The sequence below is a fragment of the Heterocephalus glaber genome, unplaced genomic scaffold (genome assembly GCF_053883595.1).
Source record: "Heterocephalus glaber isolate CG9 unplaced genomic scaffold, H.glaber_assembly_v1.0 deba00001689, whole genome shotgun sequence".
In the NCBI taxonomy this organism is placed as follows: domain Eukaryota; kingdom Metazoa; phylum Chordata; class Mammalia; order Rodentia; family Bathyergidae; genus Heterocephalus; species Heterocephalus glaber.
The window spans coordinates 9087821-9114923 of record NW_028258414.1 but is presented as its reverse complement, the minus strand read 5'-3'; the positions used below and the strand labels follow the sequence as shown (position 1 = coordinate 9114923).

Below are 27103 nucleotides of genomic sequence, written 5' to 3'. Positions count from 1 at the left end.
TATTATTTAGCATTGCAGAAAATAAATAGTGTACTTTTTCACACATAAAGAAATAGCACAACATTTTTTGTTTTTGGAGATGGGCAGGGAGTTATTTCGTGTTTCTATGTATGTTCTGAGGCGAGGCCGGGTGGGGGAAACGAGGTGAAGGATACATATAGAGTGGTAGCGGTAGCTGCTTCCTTTTCCTGTGGGAGCCGCCGGGTCGAGAGGAGCGTGGCCTTCTCCTCTCCCCGCCATGGTGAGTCCTCACTTGGTTGGCAGGACTTTTCCAAGACCCCGGGGCCAGTAGGGAAGGATGAAGGGCTCAAGACATAAAGTCTGAAGGCGAGGACGCGAGCAGGAGGAGGAGATGAGCGCCAAATGTTTTTGCTGCTGGCGGGGAGCAGGTTTGTGGGAAGATGTGGCAGCCATCTTAGACGCAACGTGGGTATACCTGGCCCGGGCTGCCTGGAAGCGATTGGAGGAGCCCATTACCTCTGACGGCGACCTTTAGGATCTTAGCTGGCCTCGGAACTTAGAAAACTTGGCTGTGCCAGGCATGGTGGCGCACGCCTATAATCCCAGCACTCTATAGGCTGAGGCAGTAGGATTGACACGAGTTCGAGGCCAGCCTGGGCTACATAGTGAGTTCAAGGCCAGTCTGAGCTACATAGCGAGACCCTGTCTCAAAAGAAAGAAAACTTGGTTGTGCAGGAAACGGAAACTCTGGGGCCTGAGACCGAATTGGAGAGGCTGCCTGGACCGTGCATATTCGTGTGCAGTCTAGGAAGATGCATTTTCTTTCAAGGCAGAACCTTTGTTAGAAAAGATCATTGTTAATACGTTGCTTTTGAATGCTTGTCTGCCGAGCTTTAGAATCGTTTCTGCAAAAACTTCCTGGTTTCCTTTCACTTAAGTGGTTGGACTTGGTATCTAAGAGTTTGAACCCTCAGCTAGCGCACAGGACGGCTGTTACATGTAGAGTTCTTCTGTGTACAGCGACCGTATGTGTATTACACAGTGTGCAGTGCCAGAGGAGTTTGTGGGCAGAAGAGATAGTGCTGTCCTCCGTGGATCACGGCTGAGTTGGACTAAATACATAGTGATGTTCAGCTGTACTAAAACTTGGGGAATTGGAGAGAAGGCGGAGATTCAGTTTTAAACAGTGATGAGAGAAAGTGGCGTAAAGAATGATGATGGGGAGGCCTTCAGATGAAGACTTGCTGACTTGGGCAGAAAGGGAGGACTGGTGTGTTGCTTAATGGTAGAATGCTTAGATTCAGTCTCCACCTCAAAGAAAAGTATTGGAAGAGAAAGTATGGGAGATGACATCAAAGAGAAGAGCAGATTGTGTATGCCATCAGGATTTTGGTTTTACTCTCAATGAGAAGCGTGGGGAGAGAGTTGGACAGTAACAAAATGAGTTTTTACTAGTAAGCTTCTGGAGATGTACTTCCATGGGATAAGAGGACAGGAATGGAAGTTTTTTGATCAGTGGACCCTGATAAACAACATTTTGTAAGACTTGCTTGTCAATGTTTTGATAGAGTTTTGTCTTTAAAAATTATGCCGAAGAGCTTGACATTCTAAGTGTTTTAAAGAGTTTATTGAAGTACTAATACAGCCCATTGGTACAATTTGTAACTTAGTCTTTGGTCCTTCAGCTTTAAATGTCTGCCTCACAAAATTAGGCTCTTCTGTAACATTTGATGGTATTGCTGGCCTGTGAAAGAGTTTGCCGTTGGGTGGAGGGGAGTACCAGGGATTGAACTCGGAACCTTGTGCTTGCAAGGCAGGCACTGGAACCACTGAGCTGAATCCCTGGCCCCAAGAGTTTGCCTTTGACATTGCTTGTCAATATAAATATCTTTTTCCCCCAAGGCTTGTGCTCGTCCCCTGATATCAGTGTACTCTGAAAAAGGGGAGTCGTCTGGCAAAAATGTCACCTTGCCTGCTGTGTTCAAGGCTCCCATTCGACCAGATATTGTGAACTTTGTTCACACCAACTTGCGTAAAAACAACAGGCAGCCCTATGCTGTCAGCGAATTGGCAGGTATGGATTTGCATTTTCTGTGGGTTGGTCTTTTAAGAGCTGCTTTACAGTAGTGATGAAATTCCACTCCATTGGTCCGTGTTTCTGAAACACATGATTTTCTTGGATATTCTGATACTGCCTGTTACCATGGATAGTAAGTCATCGAATTGGTCCAAAACTTTTTAAAGGTAGCTAAAGCCTTTTAATTTCCTAATTTTAGGTCACCAGACCAGTGCTGAGTCTTGGGGGACGGGCAGAGCTGTGGCTCGAATTCCAAGGGTTCGAGGAGGTGGGACCCACCGTTCTGGCCAGGGTGCTTTCGGAAACGTATCCTTTGTTTCATTACCTGGGCTGGTTTGGCACTTACGGAGTTCAGCAGACTGGACTGGGTTTATTCATTAATGTATGCTACATCTGTGTCCACAATACTAAGTGTTCCAGGTAAACACCACTCTAGGCAGAAGTGGAATCCTGGGGTTTTTAAGGGCTTCCCATAAAGATGTTTTGCTTGCAATGATGTCGTAATTTGCGTCTTACTCTGTTATCAGCGACAGTTGCCTGCTGTCAGTAAGTTGGTACAGAAGGTTGACGAAAATTGTTACTGAGCAAGACATGGGCTTTTAACTCCTAAGCTTTGTTAAGTGCAGTTCTTAACTAAGAAAATAGATGTGTCGAGGAGGCCGCATGTTTGCACCAACCAAAACCTGGCGACGTTGGCACCGCAGAGTGAACACAACTCAGAAACGATATGCCATCTGCTCTGCCCTGGCTGCCTCAGCTTTGCCAGCGCTGGTCATGTCAAAAGGTTGGTGATATTCTTTCTCCTACAGTGGTAACTATTCAGCCCAGAGCGTCCTGTAAAGGGTCCGTTAATAGCCCAGGGATATAGGTCATAGGCAGAGCATTTGGCTCTGGGTTCCATCCCCAGCACTGCAATAAATACATATCTCTTTATTAAGTGCAGGTTCTGGTTCAGTCTAACTTAACAAATCAGTCATTGATGAATATCAGCTACATCATAACTGGGAAAGTCTTCAAATAGTGACTCGGTTGTATTTTTTTTTTTTTTTTTTTTTTGGTACCTGGGATCGAACTCGGGTCCTTGCGCTTGCCCAGCAGGCAGCGAAACCACTGAGCTAAGTCCCTGGCAGAAAACTTTCTTTTTAAACCCCTTTTATGTTTCATGTGGCAGTTTAAACTGTCAAAATGATGAAATTCCACTTAATTGGTCCGTGTTTCTGAAACACATGATAATTGTGGAAATTCTGATTTGGCAGTTTAGTTTGTATGTTTTGCTTTTGTGGTTTATACACGTGTTAATTTTTCAAGAGCCTTCAGATAACCAGCTCAATCTTCAATTGGCTTTGTCAAGGTCATCGAATTGAGGAAGTTCCTGAACTTCCTTTGGTTGTAGAAGATAAAGTTGAAGGTTACAAGAAGACCAAGGAGGCCGTTTTGCTTCTGAAGAAACTGAAGGCCTGGAATGATATCAAAAAGGTAGGTTTAATGTGCACATTTATACTTCGGTGGGTTATACTATATTGTCTAGAAAATAATGACAAAAGTGTGTGTACGCATTCAGAATGTTTCTTGTCTGGGTTGGGTTGGCTTCGGGATGTGGAACTAGCAGACAGGGAGGGACAACTATAGCCAAGCCCTAGTATGCCACATGTGAGGGCTTTTTAACCATGACAATCAACTGCAGGGATCAGGCATTAGTACTCAAAAAACTGCTGGCTTTGTAGGTCTACGCCTCTCAGCGAATGAGAGCTGGCAAGGGCAAGATGAGAAACCGCCGTCGCATCCAGCGCAGGGGACCTTGCATCATCTATAATGAAGACAATGGTATCATCAAGGCCTTCAGAAATATCCCTGGTAATTCTTACACTGTTTGTGTATGTTGCCGACTTTTACTGTACCAGCACACTCGGCCTTTATAATGATGAATTCCACTTCATGGTCCGTGTTTCTGAAATCCGTGATTTTGTGGAAGTTCTGATATCTGGCTAAATGAATTGGACTACTGAAATTTCATACTTAATATAGTGCCTACGTAGCTTATGTAGCACTTAGGCTATAGAGATGATTTGTGATTCTTCTGAAGTACAAGTTTCCTGATTTTCCTTTCCTTTTAAGGCATTACTCTGCTTGATGTAAGCAAACTGAATATTTTGAAACTTGCTCCTGGTGGGCATGTGGGGCGCTTCTGCATTTGGACTGAAAGTGCTTTCCGGAAGTTAGATGAGTTGTACGGCACTTGGCGTAAAGCTGCTTCCCTCAAGAGTAACTATAAGTGAGTGTTCCTCATATTCATACAGAGAATGTAAGTGTTTAAACTGTACATGGACATTCAGAAGTGGTTTGCATACTTTAACTGGATTGTGTTTTACTCACAATTCCATTTATGATATAAGCAGGATGCTGCAGCATGTTGTAAATATTCCACAGTATTCAGCTGCTGTTTTATGAGAAGCGTAGGGAAAATTCTTACTGAATTCTGGAGAATTAAATGGTTTAAACACTCTGTTAAGGTTTATGTTCTTCAGTCAGCTCTGTGAGAACAGAATTCAGCATCCATTGTCAATCTCTCCTTCAGCCTGCCTATGCACAAAATGATCAATACAGACCTGAGCAGAATCCTGAAGAGTCCAGAGATCCAAAGAGCCCTCCGGGCACCACGGTAAAGTTTTGACATTTACAGTGTAATTCTTGTCACAGAATTATTTCTGTAATGTGTATAATATAAGCTAAATGTCTGTTGTCTACCTTTTTATAGCAAGAAGATTCATCGTAGAGTCCTGAAGAAGAATCCTCTGAAGAACCTGAGGATCATGTTGAAGCTGAACCCATATGCAAAGACCATGCGCCGGAATACCATTCTTCGCCAGGCCAGGAATGTAGGTGTTCATTTGTTTTTACTGTGATAGGTCAAAGTTTTTTGTTTTTTTTTTTTAAATTTTCTTACATTTTCTGTCTAATTTGTTGCAGCACAAAATCCATCTGGATAAAGCAGCAGCACGGGCAGCCAAATTGGAAGAGAAGGTTGAAGCCAAGAAGCCCGTGGAAGAGAAAAAAGGAAAAAAGGTTGCTGGTACCAAGAAGCCCTTGAAGAAGCCTTTAGGGAAAAAGCCTGCAGCTTCCAAGAAGCCTGCAGCTACCAAGAAACCAGCAGCTGAAAAGAAACCTGCTGAAGAAAAGAAGCCTGCTGCATAAACTCTTAAAATCAAAATCTCTATCCCATACAGGTGACATAAAATTGGACAGTTTATTTGAATAAAGACTTGGTCAAAGAGGCAGTGAGAAACATAGCTGTTGTGTGAATCTTCATTAGAACATTTTGTAAATTATACTTTGTTCTCTTCCAAATCCAGTGGGGTAGGGGACACTAACCTCATTCAGGATCTTCCTGCCATAGCCTTTAATTTGTCCCATACTGTACTCCTGGTACAAAATGGAACCTTAGATGCATACTTGATCCATCCATTTGAATGGAAGAGGGATTTGTAAATAACTCCATAAAATGTAAAAGGCTTTTCAAATTTTAGCCAGCGAGAGTTGAAGTTCATGAAGATTTGATAGGGTGCAGTTGCATGTTGTTTGAAGGTGCTGGTAAGATCCAGTGGTTGGGCTGGGATGTGTAGCTCAGCGGCACAGCCCGTCTGGCAAGTGCAACGTCCTGAGTTCAGTCCCCCCACCCCACCTTTAAAAAATCCGATGGTACTCAAGAAGTGTCACCTGATGATAGGCAATAACTGGAGAAGTTATAACTGTTTTAGCAAGCATGCCCATGGGCTGAAAAAGTCCTAAAGGTTTTCAAGGATATTTTAGTTTTGCCTTGCAGGTAGGTTGGTTAACCAGGCTTGGGGAACTGCTTATGAAGTGTTCCCGAAACTATTTTAGGGCTTTTGTCCCCTCTTGTGAAACTTCCACCCTAGAATTAGCTCCAGCTTTTGCTGTGAACCCTTGACTCGGCACTAAAATGCAAGTTGGTCAGCATCTTCACTTTTCCAGGGCGAGGTCTGTGCGGTCCTCAGTAAGAACCTGACAGTGGCAGTCTAATTAGCAAGGCCATTAGCTTACCGCAGTCTAGGGTAGGGAAGCCAGTTGGGGGGAGGGGAGGGCGTCCACTAGGAGTCTGCCTAACTGGGTTCAGGTCCTTGAGTTTGGTTCTGGAAGCTGGTTTTGATGCCTGCTTTCACATCCTCTGCAGGCTTTCTAAATCAAAGCTAGCTATCGGCCGGGTATTTAGCTCAGTGGTTTCTCCGCCTGCTGCGCAAGCGCAAGGACCCGAGTTCGATCCCAGGTACCAAAAACAAAAAATATAGCTGTCTATTGGAAGTGGGATGGACCACTATTGCTCTGGAGTGTGCCCATTTTCTCTAAGGGAGACAGCTACCAGGTTCCATAGCAGATGCTTTAGGAGACTTCACTTCGTGTCCAGATGTTGTCACCTGGAAAGTGGGCCCTCCGCAAGCCTCCAACGCAGATACGCGGTGACACCACGCGCCGGCAGGAAGCGCTTCTGCCTTTCTCAACATGGCCGCTAGCCCCACCTCCGCGCGTTTCTGTGAGACAGTGGTGGTCACGTCATCACTGGGCGCGAGCACCGGGGTACGGAGGGCGGCGGCGTGATCCGAGACTATGCTGAGCCGGCTCCAGGAGCTACGCAAGGAAGAGGAGACGCTGCTACGGTTGAAAGCGGCCCTACACGACCAGCTGAACCGCCTCAAGGTGACTCCGCCGTCCTCCATTCCTCCTGCGCGACCCTCTTCCCGAGCGCAGCCCTCCGCGGCGTCTGCCTGCTGCCGCCGGTTCCGCTAGGCCTTATCTAGCCCTCGCGGCGCCGATCTAGCAGTTTAAATGAGTAGCTAAAGCCGCTGGGGAGGTTGCTTCGCGACGACTAGGCCCCACCCCTCTGAACCTAGAGATCCGGGCCCAAACCCGGGAATCTTGTTTGGCGAGTGTGGTCCCTGACGCGCCTCCATTCAGGCCGGCTGCTCGAAAGCTGACGGCCCGCGGGTCAAGGGCGTGCACTCTCCGGAGGCCGCCCAGACCTCCACGCCCGCCCCTCTCTGCAGCCCCTGCTTACTAGTTTGCATTGTCGCTTGAAATGGCTCTCATGTTCCCCGGCTTGAAAGGACTTTTCAGATCCTTCCGTTGTTGGAAGGAAGCCACTGACCCCTGGGAGAGTTTTGGCCCAAAGCGTAGAATTCCCAGGAGCTTTTGGAGCTGTTGTTGAGTTCGTGGAGTTGAGGAGTAGGAGTTAGGCCCACCGGGGTCACTCTCCATACCCGTGGGCACTTCAGCCTCTGTAACACGATAATGGTAATGCCCCATCGGCATCCTTATTCCGGATCTTTAAATCCAACTGACCTGAGGATTACAAAAGCCCTTTGTAAACTGAAAAGTGTTCTGTAACTGTGACATGTCAAAATAATAAGCGTTTTTCCCTTGGGGAGTAATAATGCCTGGATATGCAGAAGTAGCCCTACAAATAACTGATGATTGACATACCTGGATGATGCCCTCCAAAACCGAGAATCACTCATGCTCCAGGAAATACCTCCATTTCTTCTTGCTTCACTTTCTCGTTACCGAAAACGAGTGTAGACCTAGGAAATCCATGGCTCTGTAGAGCCAGAAAATGACACCTGGCTCCCCACCACACTGGGGAAGTTGAACCCAGGGCCTTTGCACTGAGCTATATCCCTATATCTTTTTATTTATTTTTGATTTTGAGACAGGGGCTTACTAAGTCGCCCAGGCTGGGCTCAAATTTGAGATTCTCCTACCTCAGCCTCCCAGAGGAGGTTTGCACCCCCACTTCCAGCTACACCTGTCTTTTTAATGGCATATCCTCTGGAAGCTGCTAGGTCTGGGAGAATGGAATCTGTGGCTTAACTGGAACACCTGGATAGTCCAAGGGAAAGGGGCTCCTTAAGTCTTTGCTTCTCTCCTTAAAAGGCAGGGAGGGCCAGGAGTACTGAGAAAAAAAAATGGAAGAGCCCATGATGTAGCTCAGTGGCGCCAGGCCTGCGTCGCAAGCACCAGGTCCTAAGTTTGATCCCCAGTACCAAAAATAAATAAGACAAGTAAGGCCTAAGAGTCCCCCTGGCCCCCGGAAGCACAGCCATGATAGTCTTCCCTCTTACCATGATGCCTGCTATTTACAGCATCCCAAGGAATTTCTTTGTTAGCCCAGTGAAATACTGTACCAAGGAAAGTGTCCTTAACTCTTCTTTTCCTAGGTTGAAGAATTGGCCCTCCGATCGATGATCAATTCTACAGCAGAGGATGGGAAGGTTTCTTTTCACTCTGCAGCTGAACAGTCACAGGATGTAAGCTTCATCAAGTACAAGCCCAGGGAGGGAATGCAAAGCCTGCTCTGCTCCTTCCTGCTTTTGTCAAAAATTGTGGTAAAGCACATTACCAAACCCCAAGGATTCTGGGAACTGCCAAGGTGCTGGAGATTAAACCCAGAGCCTTGAGCATGGTAGGCTGCAGACTCTGATTAGAATTTTCTAGTTTAATTAGCTGGCTACTCTGTATTAGTTTTGTTTTGTTTAGGTACCGGGGATTGAACTTGGGACCTTGCACTTGTGAGGCAGGCAGCAAAACCACTGAGCTAAATCCCCAGCCTTCTGTATTAGTTGTTTACACAGGAAATAGTCATAGGTAAATAGATGCACCTGGGGCCAAAGATTTAGCTCAGTGATTCTGCCGCCTGCCTCGAAAATGCAAGGTCCCAAGTTTGATGCCCCGTGCCAAAAAAATAAATAAAGATGCACCTTGAGACCATAGTGTTAAGTGAAATAAACCAGACCCACAAATGTAAATATCAGGTGCTTTCTCTTATATGAGAGGCCCAAAATGTAAACAGCATAAAATAAAAGAGGAAATAGGGAAGATCTTTTTCAAATGAAAAGGGGAACAAGAGGTGGAGGGAGAGGAGATGAAAAAAAGAATTGGGAAAAAAAAATGGAGACAGCCTTCAGGAAGGGGATCAAGAGATGGAGGGAGCAGATGGATAGTGGGCAAAAAAGGAATTAAGATGTGTCTATGTATTTGTAGCAACTCCCCATGATGAATGTAATCACTGTGTACTGCAAAAAAAATGGACTAGGACCAGGGATTTAGCTCAGTGGTTTTGCTGCCTGCTGCACAAGTGCAAGGACCTGAGTTCGATCCCTGGTACCAAAAAAAAAAAAAAAAAAATGGACTAATAAACCTAAAAATTTTAAAAGTATTTAAAAGAATTTGCTGCTTTGAGGCCAGTGTCTTCCTTACTCATCTCCAGTGTCTTTGGCAACACAGATGTTGGTGCACGTAGACAATGAAGCATCGATCAACCAGACTGCGCTGGAGCTGGGCATGAGGAGCCACATGATGGAGGAAGAGGAAGAAGAAGAATCAGATTCCTGAAGGGGACAGGTGCCTGCGTTAGTTACAGAAATTAAATCTCTGAGTTGTAGACACTTTCTTCGTAGAGGTCATCTTGCATGGGCCCTTGGCCTACTTGAAAGAAGTAAGATCTGTAGGAGGACGTGTAGTGCACAGGTGGCCACATAACCCATAATAACCTGGGCTTCGGAATGGTGTGTGAAAATTAGTGACAGAAAATCTGGGCTGGGCAGGTAGCTCAGTGGTAGACCACTTGCTTCTCGTATGTCAGGCCTGGATTCAATCCCTGGTACTGAGGAGAAAAACAGTGGCATGGAAAATGAGAGATATGATGTCTTAACATAGAGCCATTTGGATAGTACAGTGTCTGTAATCTGGTCAGACTCAGTGTTTCACGTTAAAAACAAATTTCTTCTGAAATACTATTTAAAAGGCTGGTGTTTGCAAAAGGGCAAAGTTCAAATACAAGCTGGCCTTTCCAGGGATAATGTTTCTATTAAGAAAACCAATTGAGGGCTGTTTGCTGTCGTTGTGCCCTGTGAGCAGATTTAGGCTGCAGTTTGAGTGAGACATCAAGGGGAAGGGCAGAGTGCACAGGCTGCTGCCACCTCAGGCATGGGAACACTCCCCCACACATACACACTACTTGTGTGCTGTGTGACGCCTGGCTGGGGAAAGTGCTCAGATAAATTACAGGTAAGCAGCAGTCCTGGAGCTTGCTGGCTTCCAGACATGGAGAGAGAAAGCAGCAGTTCCTCCTCTGAGAACAGCGGGAGGCTGCAGACCTGCTTCTGACCCTTAGAGAAGAAATGTGCTATTAAAGAAAAAAATGCCTATGGGTTGAATTCTTACAATAAAGCGATAACAGCTACAGAGGAAGAGTTGTTGAGACTTGTATTTATAGTTGAGATTTAGCCAGGCGTGGTACATGTGTGTAATCCCAGTACTCCGGAGGCTGAGGCAGGAGGATTGCTACAAGTTCAAGGCCAGCCTGAATACACACTGAGACCCTGTCTCAAAACAACAACAAAAAAAGTTGAGATTAATTTCTGTATCTTGTCCCTTTTCTACTCAATAGTTAAGTCACTTAATTCTATGAAGTCCCCTCCCCAAGCAATAGAAAAAGCAAGTAAAACACCCAAGAACCTCCATAGAATTTACATAGCTCTTCAGAAGAAAACATAAGCACATTTTTCTATTTTGCCAGTCAGCATTTCATTAAAGTCATTGTAAGGTGCTCCTACAGGAAACTGCAGGGTGTAAAAGAGTATGCTGTTTGAAACCTGCCAAAAGTAGTTTTGGAATATATTACATCCATGTGTACATTTTGGGATCTGATATAAAATACAAGTGTGGTTTTGGAAGAGCTGGCTCAGTTCCCGCTGTGCCACTGAGGGAAGAGGTCACTTGTCTCCTCTTCCTAGCTGTGGCTTTCCCACAGGTAAAGTGAGGATGTTCTGCCTGCTCTAGTAGGCTCTCAGGTGGCTCTAAGGTGCTAACGAGGTACCATTTAAAGCCCAGCTATTACAAGTATGTGAGTAGGAGGAGGTTTGAGGATGGAATCTCTCACAAGGGCAAATCATAAGACTGATGCTAGGATCCAAATACAATCATTCTGGGTAAAAATTACTGGAAAACTTTTCTGACTCAAAATGTAAGTTTTAGATATGAGTAAAGAGTTAATTATTTGAGACAGGCTCTCACTATGTAGCCCAGGCTGACCTTGAGCTCACAGCAGTTGTTCTCCTGCCTCAGCCTCCCGAGGGCTGAGATTACTAGCCTGCACCACAACACCCAGCTGTGAGTAGAAAATTTTAAACATCCTTCAAAAGACACCAAGTAAGAAAGCACTCAAATCCTGGTGTTAGATAACCAGGTTACAATAATCCTCCCTAAAAGGAATGCAGTTTGTTCATTTTGTTTGTTAATGGTGGTGGAATGGAACCTGGACCACTGAGCTATGTCCCCGGCCCGTTTTTTTTTTTTTTTTTTTTAAAGTTTAGTAGAAGTACATAATCAAAGAGAATAGAACTTTTTTGAGGCAGGGTTTCACTTTGTAATTCAGGCTGGCCCTAAACTCACTGTGTAGCCCAGGCTGGCCTGGAACTCATGGCAATCCTCCTGCCTCAGCTTCCCAAGTGCTGGCATTACAGGTGTGCGCCACCATGCCTGGTCCTTATTTTGAACCAGGGTCTCCCTAGTTGACCAGGTTGTGCTTAAACTTTCGATCCAGCATCAGCTTCCCAAGTAGCTAGGATTATAAGCGTGTGCCACTGCCCCTGGTCCAGTTTGTTCATTTAAATAAAGACATTCTCAGTATGGGTGGCATCCTCTCGTTACCAGGACGTAGGGTATGGGGTTTTAACTCATCCTGAATGTTTGTGTGCTGGAAAGGTGTAGGTTAGACTTGACTTAGAACAGCTGGCTAGTCTTTAAATCCCGGCAGGATCCCACGCTCTGGCAGCTCCAGAGTGCAGCTACCTACGCAGGACAGTACGAAAGTTCTGTTTTTCATCTAAAATGAAATCGGCTTAAATTTTGTTTTTGGAGACAGGTTTTCTCTGTGTAGCCCAGGCTGGCCTCAAACTGGCAGCGATCCTCCTACCTTACCCTCCTGAGTGCTGGGATCACAGGCATGTGCCACAATGCCTGGTTAGATACACATAGGCTTTGGTTTTCTACAGTCTACCCTTTCTTTCAAAAAAGAAAAAGGGCAGACAAACCGATCTGGCAGTTCACATGTTCCCCAAGTTCTAGAATCATTTTTCAGCGGAGCAGGCACAGTGGTTATGGGACACAGTTCCGCTCTCAGGCTCCACTGCCACCTCTTGGGCCTCATGGCCAGCGCTGACCGCACTCTTCCCAGGGAGGAGCAGGGAGTGTGCAGTGGTGAGAAGGGAACCTCTGCTCCACACAGGGATCCTGCCGGCCGCCATCCACAGGAGGCGCCATCCCAAAGGGCCCGGAGCCCGGGCTGGAGCTGGCATGACGGAAATGAGGGCCTCAGGATTGTCAGACTTCTTCCCAGGCCTCACCTCCTGGGATAAAGAGGCGGGAGGAAAAGGTGAGACCAGTGGTGCTGGGGACCAAGAAGGGTGCTGCCTGGGCTCCCTGGGGCGCCCTGCATGTGGCCCTGCCTGCCTTCCGGCCTGCGCAGCCTTCCTGTCATGTCCTGTCCTCCCCCCCACCCCCAACCACCGCTGGGGACTGAAGTATTTCTTCCTTGTACACTGGAGAGACTGAAAAGCCTACCGCGGAAGTACAAATATCTTTTAAAATTTGACAGTATATTTATTAGAATAAGAGATTAGATTTGTTAAACATCTGGATTAAAGTGATTAAAAGGATTTTCGTACAATTTTTAGGCACTATACACAGTGTTTACAATAGCATTGGTATTTGGATTGGGGAGAAGGTAGAAATCTGACACGTTTAATGCCTTGATCCATTCGTGACATTCAAAATAACTCCACTATTTTAGAAACACTAATCCAAATCTAAAGAGACGTACACCACTAAGTACCCACACAGTATATTTAAAAATAAATATAGAAACACAACCAGAAGTCTACAGGTCACCAGGTGGACAGACTGGTGACGCCCCAGCTTTCATGGCAGTGAGGGGCTCTGGCTAGATTTTGATGGAAATTCCTGAATTTTACATCAAAAGCAAAAAATAACACGATGTCCACTTCCTGATGCTTGTGTCACAGCAGCACAGCATGCGTCACATGCGCTGCCAGGGATGGGACTCGGAGGCCCCTCTCTGCTGAGAGAAGGTGCGCTTGGCAGGGGGAAGTGCCACCAGGTGTCCCTGAACCCAGAGACACCAGGGACTAGGCCAGCCAGATGGAGCGGGATCAGCAACCACCACAGTCACCTAGTGTCACTGCTGAGCCGCATGTGTTTGATCGTCAACACACAAACAGCCCCAAGCACAAAGCCAATCCACTTAGGGGTAATGACAGTGATAATAAAGACTGTATTAAAAGTAACACGAGTACAGCTTGGCACATGCTGTATCTGCAACCTGTGTCACAGGTGAAATGCACGTCTGGAGACAAGCATGGGAGAGGCCGGAGCAGTGAGCTTGGGGACCGCCTGAAGAGGCTGCTGGGCCCCCCTCAGATGCCAGCCGCGTGGGTCGGTGTGCTGGGCTGGTTAAGGCCGATGGTGGAGCAGAGCCAACCTGCAAAGTCCACCTCCTCAGCATCGGACCGCTTGATGAAAGTGTGAACCTGTGTGGGAGAACATGGAGAGGAAATGGTGTTACACAGGCCACCAAGTGGGGAAACCTGTCTCGGCTGAGCAGCAGCAGGGCCAGCACAGGCCCATTAGAGGCACAGACCAAAGGCATGAACATAGAGGTGGCCAGAAGACAGCCTCGGGAGCCGTCAGTGTTAGAGCAAGGGCCCGTGTGTACTCCAGCAGCCCAGGCAGGGTCCCCCAGCTCCTGTGAACTGGTCCAGAACCAGGAGCTGTGCTGCGGATTCTGCAGCCCGGGCTCAGAAGTCCTGGGCAGATGACAGGAAGAAGAGATGGAGTGCAGAGCAGGCACGGTGAGAATCAAATAAACGGCCTTACCATGAGCTGCTTCAAGTCGGCTCTCTCCGCAGGGTTTTTTATTAAGCTGGAAGGAAGAAAGGTAATGTTGAGTGCTTTGGGCTGTGCCAGCTCCAGTTCACATTGCTATCTGCTCCCTGGGGCCCCTCTGCAGATGCCGAAGAGGGGTGCTAAGCATCTTCTTCCTGCCTTGCACAGTCCCGTGTCCAGCGAGGTGCTGGGTGCTGGCACACACCTAAGCACAAGGCTGGAGGACCAGCCCAGAAACAAGGAGACCTTGCCCCTGGGCCCCCAAAAGCCAATCCCTATAGATCAAGCACTACGAGCAGCAGTCATCATCAAAGTCCTGACTCCTGGCACTCAGCAAGAAAGCCATGGCAGCAGCTGGAGGGACTCAAGAGGGGAGAGGGCACTGCTGTGCCCACCAGAAGCAAAGCTGGCGGAAACAGGAAAGGGGCAGAAAGGCTGACCAATCCAGAGCACCCTGCATTATTTTTATTTCTACCTATTTGTGGTGCTGGGCATCAAATCCAGGGCCTCATGCATGCCGGGCATGTGCTATATCCCTGAGCTCCACCAGAGCCCCTCCAGGTCCCCTTCCAGATAAGGAGCAGACTTACCATTCATTCATTCATTTATTTATTGGTACTGGGGATCGAACTTGGGTCCTTGCACTTGTGCAGCAGGTGGCGAAACTTACCATTTATTTACAAAATCCCCGGCCCAGACTTACCATTTATTTACAAAATCCTGAAATTCCAGACTGAAGACTCCACTGGGCAGTTTCGGAGGTGGCTGCAAACACAGGTTGAGGTATGAGAAATACCTGGCTCCTTCCCTCCAGCATCTCCCCTGCCCATCCCACCCCACTGTGGGCAGTGCTGTCCCTGATGGAAGTCTCAACTTTCTCGGGGCACAGTAAGAACTAGGATCATGTCACATATGTCAGCACCCACCTGTCTTCTGACTGAACAAACCATCGTTCCTCTGTAGGCCTCAGTTCTGTTTATGAAATGAGGGGCTTGTGCCTGTCGACCTCTGACTACTAAGTGTGGCTCCCATGGAAATGTCACCAGCAGTTACTAACAGGAGCAGCTAGGGGATGTGCAAACCACCAGGGCTGCTCAGGCTCAGCCACACTGCAGATATAAGCCCAAAGACCCCTATCTTTCTGAGCCTGGAGAGGGAGAAACAGAGTTAATAAAACATCATCTGACAGAAGGCTGAGCCTGGAAGAGGAGGCCCGTACACTGCAGAATTGAGGCTGTCTTTGGACCTCTGACCCAAACAGCCACAGACCTGTTTCCCCATGGCGGCCACACTGGGCTACACCGGGCAGCACTGCTCTACTGAAGGGCCCGGGAAGCTCGAGTCCACTAACATGACGTGTGCTGGGAGCTGTGGTGCTTTGCTGGGAAAAGCTGACCTAAAAAAGGCCCTAGGATGTCACTGCTCTGATGTGTAACCCCAAATCAACAGGTGATTCAAGATTAAAAATGAAAGGCCAGGGATTTAGCTCAGTGGTTTCGTCGCCTGCTGCACAAGCACAAGGACCTGAGTTCGATCCCCGGTACCAAAAAAAAGATTAAAAATGAAACATTTGGGGCTGGGGATTTAGCCTGGCAAGCACAAGGTCATGAGTTTGATCCCCAGTACAAAACAAAAAAGAAACACTAGCTGGATGCAGCAGTGTGCAGCCATAATCTCAGCTCTGGGGGAGGCTGAGGCAGGAAGAGTTTGAGGCCAGCCTGAACAACATAGTGAAACTCCCATCTCAAAAAAGAGAAGACTAACACTCACCTCCTACCAAAAAGCCTGGCCTCACCCCCTCCCCTGAATGAAGGCCTTGTCCTTCTGATCTGAGGTTGACTACAGCCCAGCTCTTAGGACCGAGCGCCCTACAGGCTGTCCTGCTGCTGAGGGGAGGAAGGGTGTGCTCTGGAAGCCAGCAGCCACTCTAGGCTAGGGCAGGCTGTGTGCCACAGGAGTCCTGGAAGGGAGGCCCTGGGGTCACAGGTAGTGAGGAAGAAAAAGCAGGCGCGAAGGCCCTAAGCTGCTGCTTACCAGGGAGCTTCGGTTTCCTCACCTGCATGAAGAGGACACTTGTAGTCTGGCCCAGCCAGCTGTGCTCAGAAGGACTGAGTAGGAACGAGAGTGTGCAGCTTGAGGAGCAGTGTGAGTGCTCACTAGGACAGGCAGCTGCAAGTGTCCCCTGGGCACCTCGCACCTGCACAGTGCTCTGCCAGAGCCACTGTGCAGCCGAAGCCAGCAGTAGAGCTGGGGTTGGCGTCCTAACTCCTTCCACAGCAAGGAGCAGACCTGGCTGCTCATCTGCCTCCACGAGGCTTAGAGAGTTCTGCAGACTTCAGAGAAGTCAGTTAACCTTGCTACCGTGACCTCTAGGGCCAACCAGGCTTTTCCCTGTTGAGTTTGTAGTGGACCAGGGGATCTGTTTGAGCCTTTTGGGGTCTGGTTCATGCAGTGGTAAAGTCGAGGAAGACAGGAAGGGGGTGCTACCCTGTACCTAACACTCCAGCTAGCTGGGGGGCCCCAGTTCCTTCCCAAGTGTGCCAGAACCCATCCCTTCCCAGGCTGGCCCTCCTGTCTCCTCCTGCTAAGCCCTGCCCTTCCCTAGGCCAGCTCCTCCATCCATTGGGAGGAGGAAGGATGTGGAGCTGCCCAAACATCCCCGGGAAGGGACTGACCGGTTTATTTTTGGTACCAGGGATTGAACTCGGGTCCTTGTGTTTGCGGGGTAAGCGACAGAACCACTGAGCTAAATCAATCCCTGGCCCCTTACTGACCGTTTCTAAAGCAGCCACTCGATCCCACAGCCAAGCATCCTGGGGACCCCACTGCGGGAAGTTCTCGGTTTCCCAGCCTGCTTACCCATGGGTGTTTCCTAAGAAGAGCACAGGAACTCCCAGACAAGGAAGCCAGCCGTGCTTACCTCATTGACTATGTAATCCAGCAGCTCAAAAATTGCCATGGGAGGCCGGCTGTCCATTCCATAGGCTACAGGTTTCATAAAAAGGAAAAAGAGAGCACTTATCAACAGACCAGTGGCTACGTGTCAGCAAGAGGCAAAGAACGAAGTCTGGAGGACAAGCACGACAGACAGGACCAGCAAAGGCCACATCCTAGATTTGTGATCTCCAGCGAATCAGGTGACTGCTGAGACAGAAATGAGTTTGTAAAGCAGAGATGGACAGTGATACATCTGCCTCTCCCTCCTTCCTTATGCTGCGCGGAGCAAATGAGACAACAGAACAGGACCAGAAGCCCCAGTCCCCGCACCCCCAGTGACTGCCATCAGCCCCCACAGGTCTCCTTTTCCCCCTCCACACGCCAACTTTCCCATGGGGACCTCATCGTGGTAAAGACCATGCTTATCACCATGGCAGGCAGATGTGGGACTTGGCAAGTCAAATGCTCTGTGCCTCAGTTTCCTCACTTGTAAAACAGAGCTCATAATAGTGCTCACAAATAGATGGTAACTGAGATTAGAAAGTGCTCAGTAAACTGACGGAGCCAGAGAGGAGATTAGTGACTGCCAGGGGACGGGCTCAGGGGAAGCTGGTGATGCCTGTTGGTGTGGATGGGGGCTCTTTTTGGGGCAGTGGAAGTGTTCTGGAGTGAGATAGCAGTGATGGCTGCACAACAGGAATACTCTACAAACCACGGAACTGAGTGTGTGTGTGTGTGCGCGCGCGCGCGTGTTCCTAGGGACTGAACCCAGGCCCTCTGCACTAAGCTACATCTCCAGGCCATGCTGGGCTCAAACTTACGATCCCAGAGTACTGGCCTTACAAGTGTAATGCCCATGTGCACCGCCACGCCCAGTTGAATTCTGTACTTTATCAATTTTATGTTATGTAAATTATATCAATAAAAAATGGCCTAAAATGTCATGATTAAAAAGCACCTTATGTGCTAAGCACAGTACCTAGAACAAGGCGGGCACTCAGTAAAGGGCAGGAAGTTGCTGGTACAGCAGTGATTTCCTACTCTCCCAGCCACAGCCTGGCATCCAGACAGGCACAGCTGGGCATGGTGCACACCTGTAATCCCAGCACCTGGGAAGCTGAGGCAGGAAGATTGTCATGAGTTAAAGGCCAGCCTCTACTACATACCAAGACCCTCAAAACAAAACAACAAAACAGACAGAGGCAGGGCTGGCAGGAGGTGCAGGGAATCAGCTGCTCCAGATCCTAAGAGGAAGGGTCCCCAGCCGGAGCTAGGAGCACAGCAGCCACTCACAGCTGAGGGGTCTCCCAGGGGTCCTGGGCCTGGGAGGCGTCTCGGCCACATCTCCCTCCACATGGCACCCAAACATCAGCTCCAGTTCCTTGGCGTCTGGAGGGGGGATGGGGTACCTCCCAACCGCCATCTCCACCAGAGAGAGCCCCATGCTCCAGATGTCCGACTGCACCGAATAGTGAGTGCCCTGCAGTCTTTCTGGCTGCAAGAGAGAGGGAGACACAGGTCAGTCACCTGGGCCAGCCAGGATGGGGTTGGGGGGCCTGCTGAGGCATTAGGTCCCTTCCTGGACAGCTCCCAGCCTGTTTCAGGGGTGCCCTCGCCTCATGGATTTGCTCAGTTGCCCCCAAATGTCATGTTCACCAGACCCTAGCTGGCTCGGGGCTTGGACCCCTCCTCTCTGCTCACTCCCCTGTAACCTGCCTTGGGCCCACAGCATCTCTGCCCTGCCTGGCACTATCTTTCAGATACAGGGCTGCCTGTCCAAAGCCTAGCATGACATTCATACAAAGCTTATGAAACACGAGCCATGAATGAGGTGATGTGATGGGTAAAGGCACAAAGGATCTGAGGCTTAGAAGCTGTGGGGTCCTGAGCCTCAGTTTCCTCATCTGTAAAACAGGGTGGCTGCTGTAGTAACAATAACAAGGACAGGACAAAATACCCACTCTGCTCACTGGCCTTGAGGTAGTGAAACCAAATGAAAATGAAAATGTGTGTCATGTTGCAAATCCTGAACAAAGGTAAGCTGACATTCATGGGAAGAGTCAGAGAAAAAAGTACACAGTACTATGCAGAAGCATTATTTTTACTGAGCATTAGTATTTCAGGAAGCACATGTATTTCAAGGACACTACAAAAACCTTTACTCTGACAATAGGACATTTATTTAGACCTCAAATTAACTTTTCCCATAGCACTTGTTGCTATTTTGGAACTGACCACAAAAACCCAACCACTATACCCTGGACCGTAAGTTCCAGCCCCATTCATTGATTTGGGACTTGGCATCTGGCAACTGAGGGCCCAAAGTGTGAATCATCTAGGGAAGCAGCAAAGGGGAAGACGGAAGGTGTGATGAGAGTGGCACCATGGGCCACTGGCATGCAGAGGGGTGGGGGTGGTCGAAGGGGGAGTGCTGTGCTGGACCAGCGTCAGCAGGAAGGATCGAGGAGGGGGCAGCTGGCTCCAACACTCGAGTGGAGAGGTCACGAAGGTGGGTCACATCACTTCCCTGAGGTGAGCTGTGTTCTTCCAGGATGGGAGCAATGATCTTTACGAGAAGAAACACCTGGTAGCTCAAAGGAGCCCATTCCGGGTGCCAATGTGCTCAGTTTCCTGGCTCTGCCTTCTCCCACCCCAGCCTGCGCCCCCCTCTGGAGATGCACTCTACCTCCCGTGCTCAGCTCTGCCAGCTGCTGCCTCCTCCGCCATCCATGTACCCACCCACCACAGGCATTTCCCTCAGCACCTGCACATGCTGATTCCATGCCAGTCCCCAGGGATGAGAAACACACCGGTGGCCCTGGCTCTGCCCACAGAGCTCCAGGCAGGGGGACGACCACAAAGTGCTCTGGTGGCAGTGGGAGCCAGCTGCATAGGGAACAAGATGGGTGCTGGCCAAACAGGAGCATGGGGCTGGGTGAGTGGAAGACAGGCAGTGAGGAGGAAGGAGGCAGGATGGAGGGAACCACAAAAACTGTCAGGAGTGGGGAGGAGCCACTGCATGCTAAGAGCACAGGGAAGGAATTAAAAAGTCAGTTTCTGGGTCGGGGATTTAGCTCAGTGGTTCCCCCGCCTGTCTTGCAAGAGCAAGCTCCCAAGTTTGATCCCCGGTACCAAAAAACAGTCAGTTTCTGCCCCAGAAGCAGTGATGCTGTTTGCTGCTAACAGCAAAGGAGAGGTGGCACAGTCTGTGGTGGGGCCGTGTTGGGCACTGTGGGAGTGAGGACAATCAGGTGAAGATGTCCAGGGCAGCTGGGATTCAGTCTCTTCGGATGAAGCCTGCTCTGGAGCTGGGATGCTACAGTCTCTCATTGGTTAAACCCCAGTTATGCACCCAGGCCTGTGACAGGCTGAGGTCATCTCCTCAGATGCTGACCCTGGAGAAGACTGCTGGACCATCTCTGCCACCTCTGCCCCCAGCCGGACACCCAGCACAAGACTCTGGCTTCCTATGGTGGCTCTGCATCCACCCCACAGAGAAGCCTGCGGAATGGGACCTGCTGTTCATACCGACATGTAGGACCTGGTGCCCACGAAGGAGTTGGCCATGGAGTCGATGAGCTGCCCACTAACTCCGAAGTCGCAGAGCTTGATCTCCCCACGGGAGTTGACCAGGATGTTGGAGGGCTTGACATCTGTGGGGAGAGGGAACAGCAGGTGGAGGGGAGATGCGGGCAGGCTGGAGGGCAGGGAGCGGCCCAGACAGGCAGCCCTGAGCTCGGGTCCAGGAGCAGACTGTCCTAGGAGGCAGCCTGCACACACTGGCCACCCAAGCCCTGTCCCCCTTGTTCCAGGGCCGAGGGAGGACAGTTGGGATAAAGTGACCAGTGACTAGAGAAGCGGGACACAAAGAAAAATTTCCACTGAGGTTGCAGACCCAGCCAGATGACCAACAGGAAGGAGTCTGTTACCACGAATAGTCACGCTTTCAAAGTCTTTTCTTAAGCTGGGCATGGTGGCGCACCCCTGTAATCCCAGCCCTCGGGAGGCTGAGGCAGGAGGAGTGCCATGAGTTCCAGGCCAGCCTGGGCTACACAGTGAGACCCTGTCTCAAAAAGGAAAAAAAAGAGATGAAAAGTCTGTTTCTCCAACCATTCCTGCTGGTGAGACAGAGTCTGCGGCTGTGTCACAAGGGAGGCAGCTGAACATAGATAATAAAACCTCCATGCCTGCTAAAATACAGATCGGAGGGGCCGGGGATGTAGCTCAGTGGCGCAGCACCTGCCTTGCAAGCCCAAGGTCCTGAGTTTGATCCCCAGTGTCCCCCCTCAAAAAAATAAAGATCGGAGTCTAACAGGGTACACACCTCCTGGGGAATGAACCAGGCCTCTGCAATGAGCTGCATCCCCAGACCTTTTTTTATTTTTGAGACAGAGTCTTCTTGCTAAGTCCCTAAATTGTCCAGGCTGAACTAGAACTTGTGATCCTCCTGCCTCAGCCTCCCAGAGTGCTAGGATTGCAAATGTATGCCACCACACATGGCTGGTCCCCACTTTCTCTTCCTTCTCAATTAAAGCTCTTGTCTGTAAATTTATGCTGCTGCCTCAGTTCTAATTTCCATGATCATCAAGACAAGGTCCAAAGTATATGTATGCCGTATCACAAGGACTCGCTTAAGGTCACAGAGCGAACACCAAGTAACACAGGAAGCAGGACCCAGACCTCTGACACCTGGACCCGCCCTCTGCCCATCTGTGGGCTCCACATTCCTCAGCCATCCGGCTCACCTCATGGTCCCGAGCACCCACCACGTGCAGGGAGGTGGCAATGACAAGCTGGCCAAGTCCCCACTGTTGAGAAGCTTACATTTTTAGGGTGAGAAGACAGACGAGAAGTGAGCCAAGGAACACTGTGTGCTGTCAGGCAGTCTTATGAGCCTCCAAGAAAACAAGCACAGAGCCATGTATGAGCACAGAGTGCAAGGTACTGCTCTGATGGGGATGAAGGGACCTCTGCGAGGACAGAAGGCCATGGGCCACATAACCTCCGGGAGAGTCACAGGGACTGACTGTCCCCTCCCCTCGCCTTGTCAGGACAGGCTCTGGGGACACAGGCAGGAAGAGTCCAGCAGCTGCCGGTGAGAGGCACTATCCTTGTCCCTCAGTCCCCAGAGGTCATGTGGGGTGTGGAGTGGGAGGCTGCGGGAAGGGACCACGCCAGGAGACCTGCTGGACCTTCACCTCTGTGTAGAGACTGACGCCCTGAGTTCGAGTTCCGGCACTGCCACCTGCTGTCCCTGCTCCTCTCTGGGCCTGCTGCGCTGGATGGAGCCCATCCCTCGAGATGCATACTGTGCTACAGGGACAGAGAGGGGCTCCCCTCAGATCAGCTGTTCCAAGAAGCAGTGTACAGCCCTTCCCCTGGCGAGCCAGCCTGCACCCTGCTGCTGTTCCTGCCACAGCCTCCTGTTCAGCCTTACATAACACTGCTCCCTTCCACCCGCTGCCAGCACCAGCCTCCTGCATCCTCTGATGATTCTACCCATTGCCAGGCTGTGGACATCAGTGGCACTGGGGTACTTCGCAGTGACCTGGAAAGCCTGACAGGAGACCTGACGACATGAAGGCTGCCAGACCACACCATGCACCCACCCTCTTCAAGAAGCCTCGGCCAGGCAGGACACAGAGCAGAACACACACATGGGATGTCATCACACAAGGTCGGAGGGCTCATTTTCGTGTCTCCCTGGGCAGCTGCACCAGCTCCCCATAGCAGCCAGCCCTCCCCGGCTTCTCTCCTCCCCACAGCTTCCCCTCCACCTCCTCTGCATGGGAGCCAGCCCTCCCCAGCAGGACAGCCTCTGCACACAGCCTGCCATGACTCGTCTGCCTGTGGCACAGACCCCTCTGCTGGCTTTCTAAGGCCTCTGCGCTCCCTCCCTCCCCCTCCCCCTCTCCCCATCAAGCCCTGCCCACTCAGGGCAGCCTCCCTCATGCAGGCCCTCCCTTCTATGCCCTCCCACCTCCAGCTGGCTCTCCTGAGCCCTCTCCCACCTGCCACAGCACCCTGCTTCTCCCATACTGTCCTAGCAGAACCCACAGGGGACTGAATGGCAGGCCCAGCCCTCCACCTCCAGAGCCTCCTCCAGGCCACAGGTTCTCACTGATCCTTCAGTGTCAAGAGGTGACACTGGAGGAGCCCAGGAGCTGGCAGGCCAGGCTGCATCCTTCACCATGGGCTCCCAGGGGACCCCCAGGATGCTGAGGCATGTTGCCCGATCCTGCAATGACAGGTAATCCTTCCTCTTGAAACAGAAAGAGGGCCAGGTGTGGGAGTACACATCTGTAATCCCAACATTCACGAGGCTGAGGCAGGAGGATCACTGTTACTTTGAGGTCAGCTTGGGCTACATAGTGAGATCCTGTCTCAAAAAACAAAACAAATGAAAATAAACAAAAGAGAAAAAAAACAAAGAGGTATTTTTTTTTGGTACTGGGGATCAAACTCAGGACCTTGCACTTGTGAGTACAAAAAAAAAAACCTAAATGGGAGAAAGTATTTTCTTCTGGTTTTTTTGGAGGGGGTGTAGTCCATGCTGACTTTGAACTCACTATGTAGCCCAGCCAGGCCTTGATCTCACAGCGATCCTCCTGCCTCAGCCTCCCAAGTGCTGGGATTACAGGTGTGTGCTACCATGCCCAGCTTCTGCTATATTCTGCGTCAGAAATAACCACTGTTCAGAGCCCCTGAATTTCCCAGGAGCATATAGTTTGAGGTTTAATTTCTAAATATTTTCTGCCCCTGAAGAATAGGGGTTTAGATAAAATAATGTGGTGGCCCACTTGTTTGTTGCACAAACACATGGAGCACCTGCACAGAGCAATGAGTAAAGAAAACAGTCCTGGTCTGTGTCCCTCGAGGCTGTCACCAACAGGGGAGACAGAGCCCATCAAATCCAGAGCATGCGTGCACAGGTGGGGCAGGGTCCCAGAGAAGGGGACTCGGTTCTCCCAGCAGGTGAGAGCAGCTCAGTGGGTCCCCTGTGTCCCTGCACCTTCCTTCTGCTTGGTTTAGATAATAAAGGAGCTGTTTCCTAACACAGGGTGGGGAAAGTGGCACAGGGACAAAGGACAGGCACTGAGCGGGGAGCCGGGAAGAGTGTGGAGAGAGGAGGCAGGAAGGAGCGGGGGCTGGGCAACAAGCAAGAGGGGTGACACCAAAGGCCAGAGCGGCTCATCTGTGACACGGGCCGAATCCAAATGTGAGATGATCCTGGAAAAGTGAGAACTAAAGGCTTCAAAAAAGGCAAATGAGATTGTAAATATTTTGATTTATTTATTTACACAGTACCGGGGATCGAACCCAAGGGCTCGTGTGTGCTAAGCAAGTGCTTTCAAACAGAGCTCCACTTCCAGCCCCAAATGAGGTTTTTAAACTGGTGACCCTAGGTTTCAGACCACCTCTTCTTGGCATCCTTGGCAGAGCCCTAAGAACCTTTCTGTGCAGATGGAGGAACAGGAAAGGGTGCTAAGACCGGCAAGTTAACCCATAGCCTGCACAGGGCCACCTCCAGCCATCCGTGGCCTTAGGAAGCTAACTAGGGAAGGAAGGTCATTAAAATCCAGAGAAAATCCCAAACCCTTCAATTAGCCTTCCCTGTGACCTCTTTTCCCATCTCCTTCCCCAAGTCAGCTGATTAAGGGGCTCTGCACCCTCTCCTCCCTGCTTCCCAGCTGAGAGACTAGGAGGGAAAGGGAGCCCAGGAGCCCTGGGTGAACCCACAGCAGGCCTGTTAAACACATTCTCAGGCACATGGTGTGAGGGGGGGATTGGGACCCTCACAGCGGAGGCAGGACCCCCCTTCAGGCAGCACAGTTGGACCCCATACTCCTGAGGGATGCTCTCTCTCCAGAACTCAGACAGCGGGGCTCGAAGCAAACCACAGGGCACCAAGCCCCAGAATTTCACCCAAGTCATTAGAAAGCTGAGCCGGGGAGGAGGTGCTAAGTGCTCTAGGAACTGCCTCGGAAATCCTGGAAACTGCTGTGAGAGTGAACCTTCTGCCTGAGCTCGGGCTCAGCAGCGCACTGCCCACATGGACAAGTGAGGCAGAGCCTGGAGCCACTCCCCCCGCTCCACCTGATCAGCACCCAGCTCCAAGGGCTCCAGGAGCTCGGGTCAGAGCCTAACAAGCAACCTTTTTATCGCCTCTGCTTCCAGTATCTTTCCACCCTAACCAGCATCTGCACTGAAGAGCCTTTCCCTCCCTCCAGATGCCTGGTTCCTCCCATCATGCACCCCTGTCCACCACTCCAAGGATTGATCTGAATTTTGAAGACAGGGTGTGACAAGAGCCAGAGAGAGAGGTTACACTGAGAGGAGAGCCAGGGAGGCAGGAGAGGATGGGAGGGGAGGGGAGGGGAGGGGAAGAAGGATGGTTCTGGGAAGGGCTCTGGGATTTGGATTCCCTGCTCTCATCCTAGTGAGTCTATAACAATGTGAGATAGAGCAGTCCTATGTGACAGGCGTGGATGCTGAGCACCCACAATGAAGTTCCTTGTCAGAAGTAACCTCTCCATCAAGAGAAGCCCGGATTTAAGCAGCACCCCCCACCCCAGACTATCCGGGTTACACCCCAATCTGTCACAAGGCCAGTCCCCCAACTGTGGTCAGGACAGCCACGCTGACCACCTGGATTCCTAGCACTTGCCACTCAAGACCAGAAATTAGCTAAAATCCTCTTCCCACCTGCTTAAGGCTAATTCTTGCTCAGCAAGAGGTGAAAGGGATAGAAGACCGGGCAAAAGGAGACACATGGACAATCAGTTCATTTTCAAATGAGGACCTCTGGTCAGGTCACTCACTATGTCTGTGGTGACCTAGGAGCCAGCAAACCAAAGCACTGCCATTTGGGCGTGGGTTACTGCCCAGCATAAATCACCAGCACAGTCCCGAGCAGAGGTCAGAAGGTCAGGCTCCTCACCTGGCTGGGGACAGATGGTGACAGGAATCACTCAGATGACAGTGTTTGTGATATGAGAACAACACAGTCCTTGTCAGTCCAGCAAGAAGACCTCCACACACACTGCTCCAGGGGACACACTCCTTCCTTCACGCCCCCAGAAGCCCAGAAGCTCAGGCTGCAGACTGACAGCCAGAGACCCTGTCCTCCGCCACAGGGCCACTGGCCCCAGCCTGGGTCATTCACAGGGCCCATGCCCCAGCCGAGGTGACCCCAGCAGTTCTGGGCGCCTGACCCAGAGGAGTCTCCTCAGTCTCCTGCCAGAAGCCCAGCAGAGCTCTTCCCTCTCTGATATGAGACTGTAAAACTGGAAGCAATGGCTGTGATCTGGGAGAAACAGATGGGAGATCAAGATAACCACATCCCTTATAAGTATGTTCTAATGGAAGTGTAAGAGCAAGCTAATGGCTGCAGGCCTGTCAAGAGGCTTGGTGCCTACTACCCCAGGGGTAAGCTCACAGCCCACAGCCTGGTCCCCAGACCACACTAGTCCCTGGGTGCTGTGATTGGCCCACTCCTGGGCAGATGCTTTCACCAGAGCCAATCAGTAGGCTCACCACAGCCGTGGGCTGGGGAGAGTGGGCGGAGCATCCCCTGGGTTAGGGAGCACCAAGGACCAGGTATGTCTGGAGCTAGTGAGGGCTACCCTGGTCTCAGCGAGGACATCCTGCCCGAAAAGGAAGCCTCCACGAGAATGAGCAAAGCCAAGAGGGAACTGCAGTCCTGAGGGCCTCACACTCCATCTTCATCCCTGTCTTCAGAACCAACATAATCCTTCTCTGATTAGTAATCTTGAGTTCTGACACAACCAAAGAATTCTGGCCAATAAATTATGTCACATCAGATTCTGCTTGAAAGTTGGCAAGGTCATGACTCATGCATAAAAAAATGACATTGGTTATGTTCCATTGTACACTAGAGTTTACAGATAAGTCTCCTTCCCCTGGAAGACACAATTCATTTATGAGCCGTCTTTATGGCCTCTGTAGTGATTCAGCCAGTATCTCTCTCTTGGCAGGTATTCTATAAATATTTTACAAATATGAACTGCCTGTCTCAGATGAGGAGGACTAAGCGTGAAGGAGCATGTACATGTAGCCACCCACAACCATCCACCAGGGTGGCACACAGATCTTGAGAAAATGCACACTCCCAGAGGGGCCCAGCCCTCAGCA

The 27103-nt window shown here is 50.2% G+C and overlaps 3 protein-coding genes and 4 non-coding genes across 12 annotated transcripts in view; 6 read left to right on the top strand and 1 right to left on the bottom strand.

Annotated features, from left to right (window-relative positions):
* The first annotated feature begins 3 nt into the window (after positions 1 to 3).
* Rpl4 (ribosomal protein L4) lies at positions 4 to 5325 on the top strand. Of its 2 annotated transcripts, none has more exons than XM_004855600.4 (10): positions 4 to 241; positions 1864 to 2035; positions 2238 to 2344; positions 2684 to 2822; positions 3390 to 3514; positions 3763 to 3892; positions 4154 to 4310; positions 4614 to 4697; positions 4794 to 4914; positions 5006 to 5325. In XM_004855600.4, exons 1-10 carry the CDS (start codon positions 239 to 241, stop codon positions 5228 to 5230), a joined length of 1263 nt encoding a protein of 420 aa, XP_004855657.1. In that variant the 5' UTR covers positions 4 to 238; the 3' UTR covers positions 5231 to 5325. The 2 variants fall into 2 exon arrangements, with proteins under 2 accessions (XP_004855657.1, XP_087055200.1); XM_087199074.1 differs by having other exon boundaries at positions 207 to 389.
* Positions 2084 to 2154, top strand: LOC147821852 (small nucleolar RNA SNORD18). The gene has a single exon (XR_015446534.1). It is a non-coding gene; the product is annotated as a small nucleolar RNA SNORD18 (small nucleolar RNA).
* On the top strand, positions 2527 to 2625 carry LOC147821851 (small nucleolar RNA SNORD16). The gene has a single exon (XR_015446535.1). It is a non-coding gene; the product is annotated as a small nucleolar RNA SNORD16 (small nucleolar RNA).
* On the top strand, positions 3219 to 3290 carry LOC147821850 (small nucleolar RNA SNORD18). Its single transcript, XR_015446532.1, has one exon. It is a non-coding gene; the product is annotated as a small nucleolar RNA SNORD18 (small nucleolar RNA).
* Positions 3952 to 4020, top strand: LOC147821849 (small nucleolar RNA SNORD18). The gene has a single exon (XR_015446533.1). It is a non-coding gene; the product is annotated as a small nucleolar RNA SNORD18 (small nucleolar RNA).
* A 1261-nt stretch (positions 5326 to 6586) lies between the features above and the next one.
* The window catches only part of Snapc5 (small nuclear RNA activating complex polypeptide 5), a 29735-nt gene continuing 9218 nt past the window's right edge, over positions 6587 to 27103 (top strand). Inside the window, exons 1-4 of one of the 4 annotated variants that reach the window (XM_004855603.4) lie at positions 6587 to 6748; positions 8266 to 8355; positions 9332 to 9448; positions 12336 to 12842. In XM_004855603.4, the coding sequence (XP_004855660.1) occupies positions 6659 to 6748; positions 8266 to 8355; positions 9332 to 9439 (288 nt within the window). In that variant the 5' untranslated portion in view covers positions 6587 to 6658 and the 3' untranslated portion in view covers positions 9440 to 9448; positions 12336 to 12842. Of the gene's footprint in view, positions 6749 to 8265; positions 8356 to 9331; positions 9493 to 12335; positions 12843 to 27103 lie in introns of those variants that run through there. The other 3 variants (XM_087199076.1, XM_004855604.3, XM_021237031.2) reach the window with 3 other exon arrangements.
* Map2k1 (mitogen-activated protein kinase kinase 1) overlaps positions 12689 to 27103 on the bottom strand; it is a 63121-nt gene continuing 48706 nt past the window's right edge. For both annotated transcript variants that reach the window (XM_004855601.4, XM_021237029.2), the window contains 6 exons: positions 20477 to 20601; positions 18242 to 18443; positions 16932 to 16996; positions 14715 to 14776; positions 14003 to 14048; positions 12689 to 13656 (listed from right to left, as the gene is read on the bottom strand). In XM_004855601.4, coding sequence (XP_004855658.1) covers positions 13543 to 13656; positions 14003 to 14048; positions 14715 to 14776; positions 16932 to 16996; positions 18242 to 18443; positions 20477 to 20601 — 614 coding nt within the window. In that variant the 3' untranslated portion in view covers positions 12689 to 13542. The remainder of the gene's footprint in view (positions 13657 to 14002; positions 14049 to 14714; positions 14777 to 16931; positions 16997 to 18241; positions 18444 to 20476; positions 20602 to 27103) is intronic.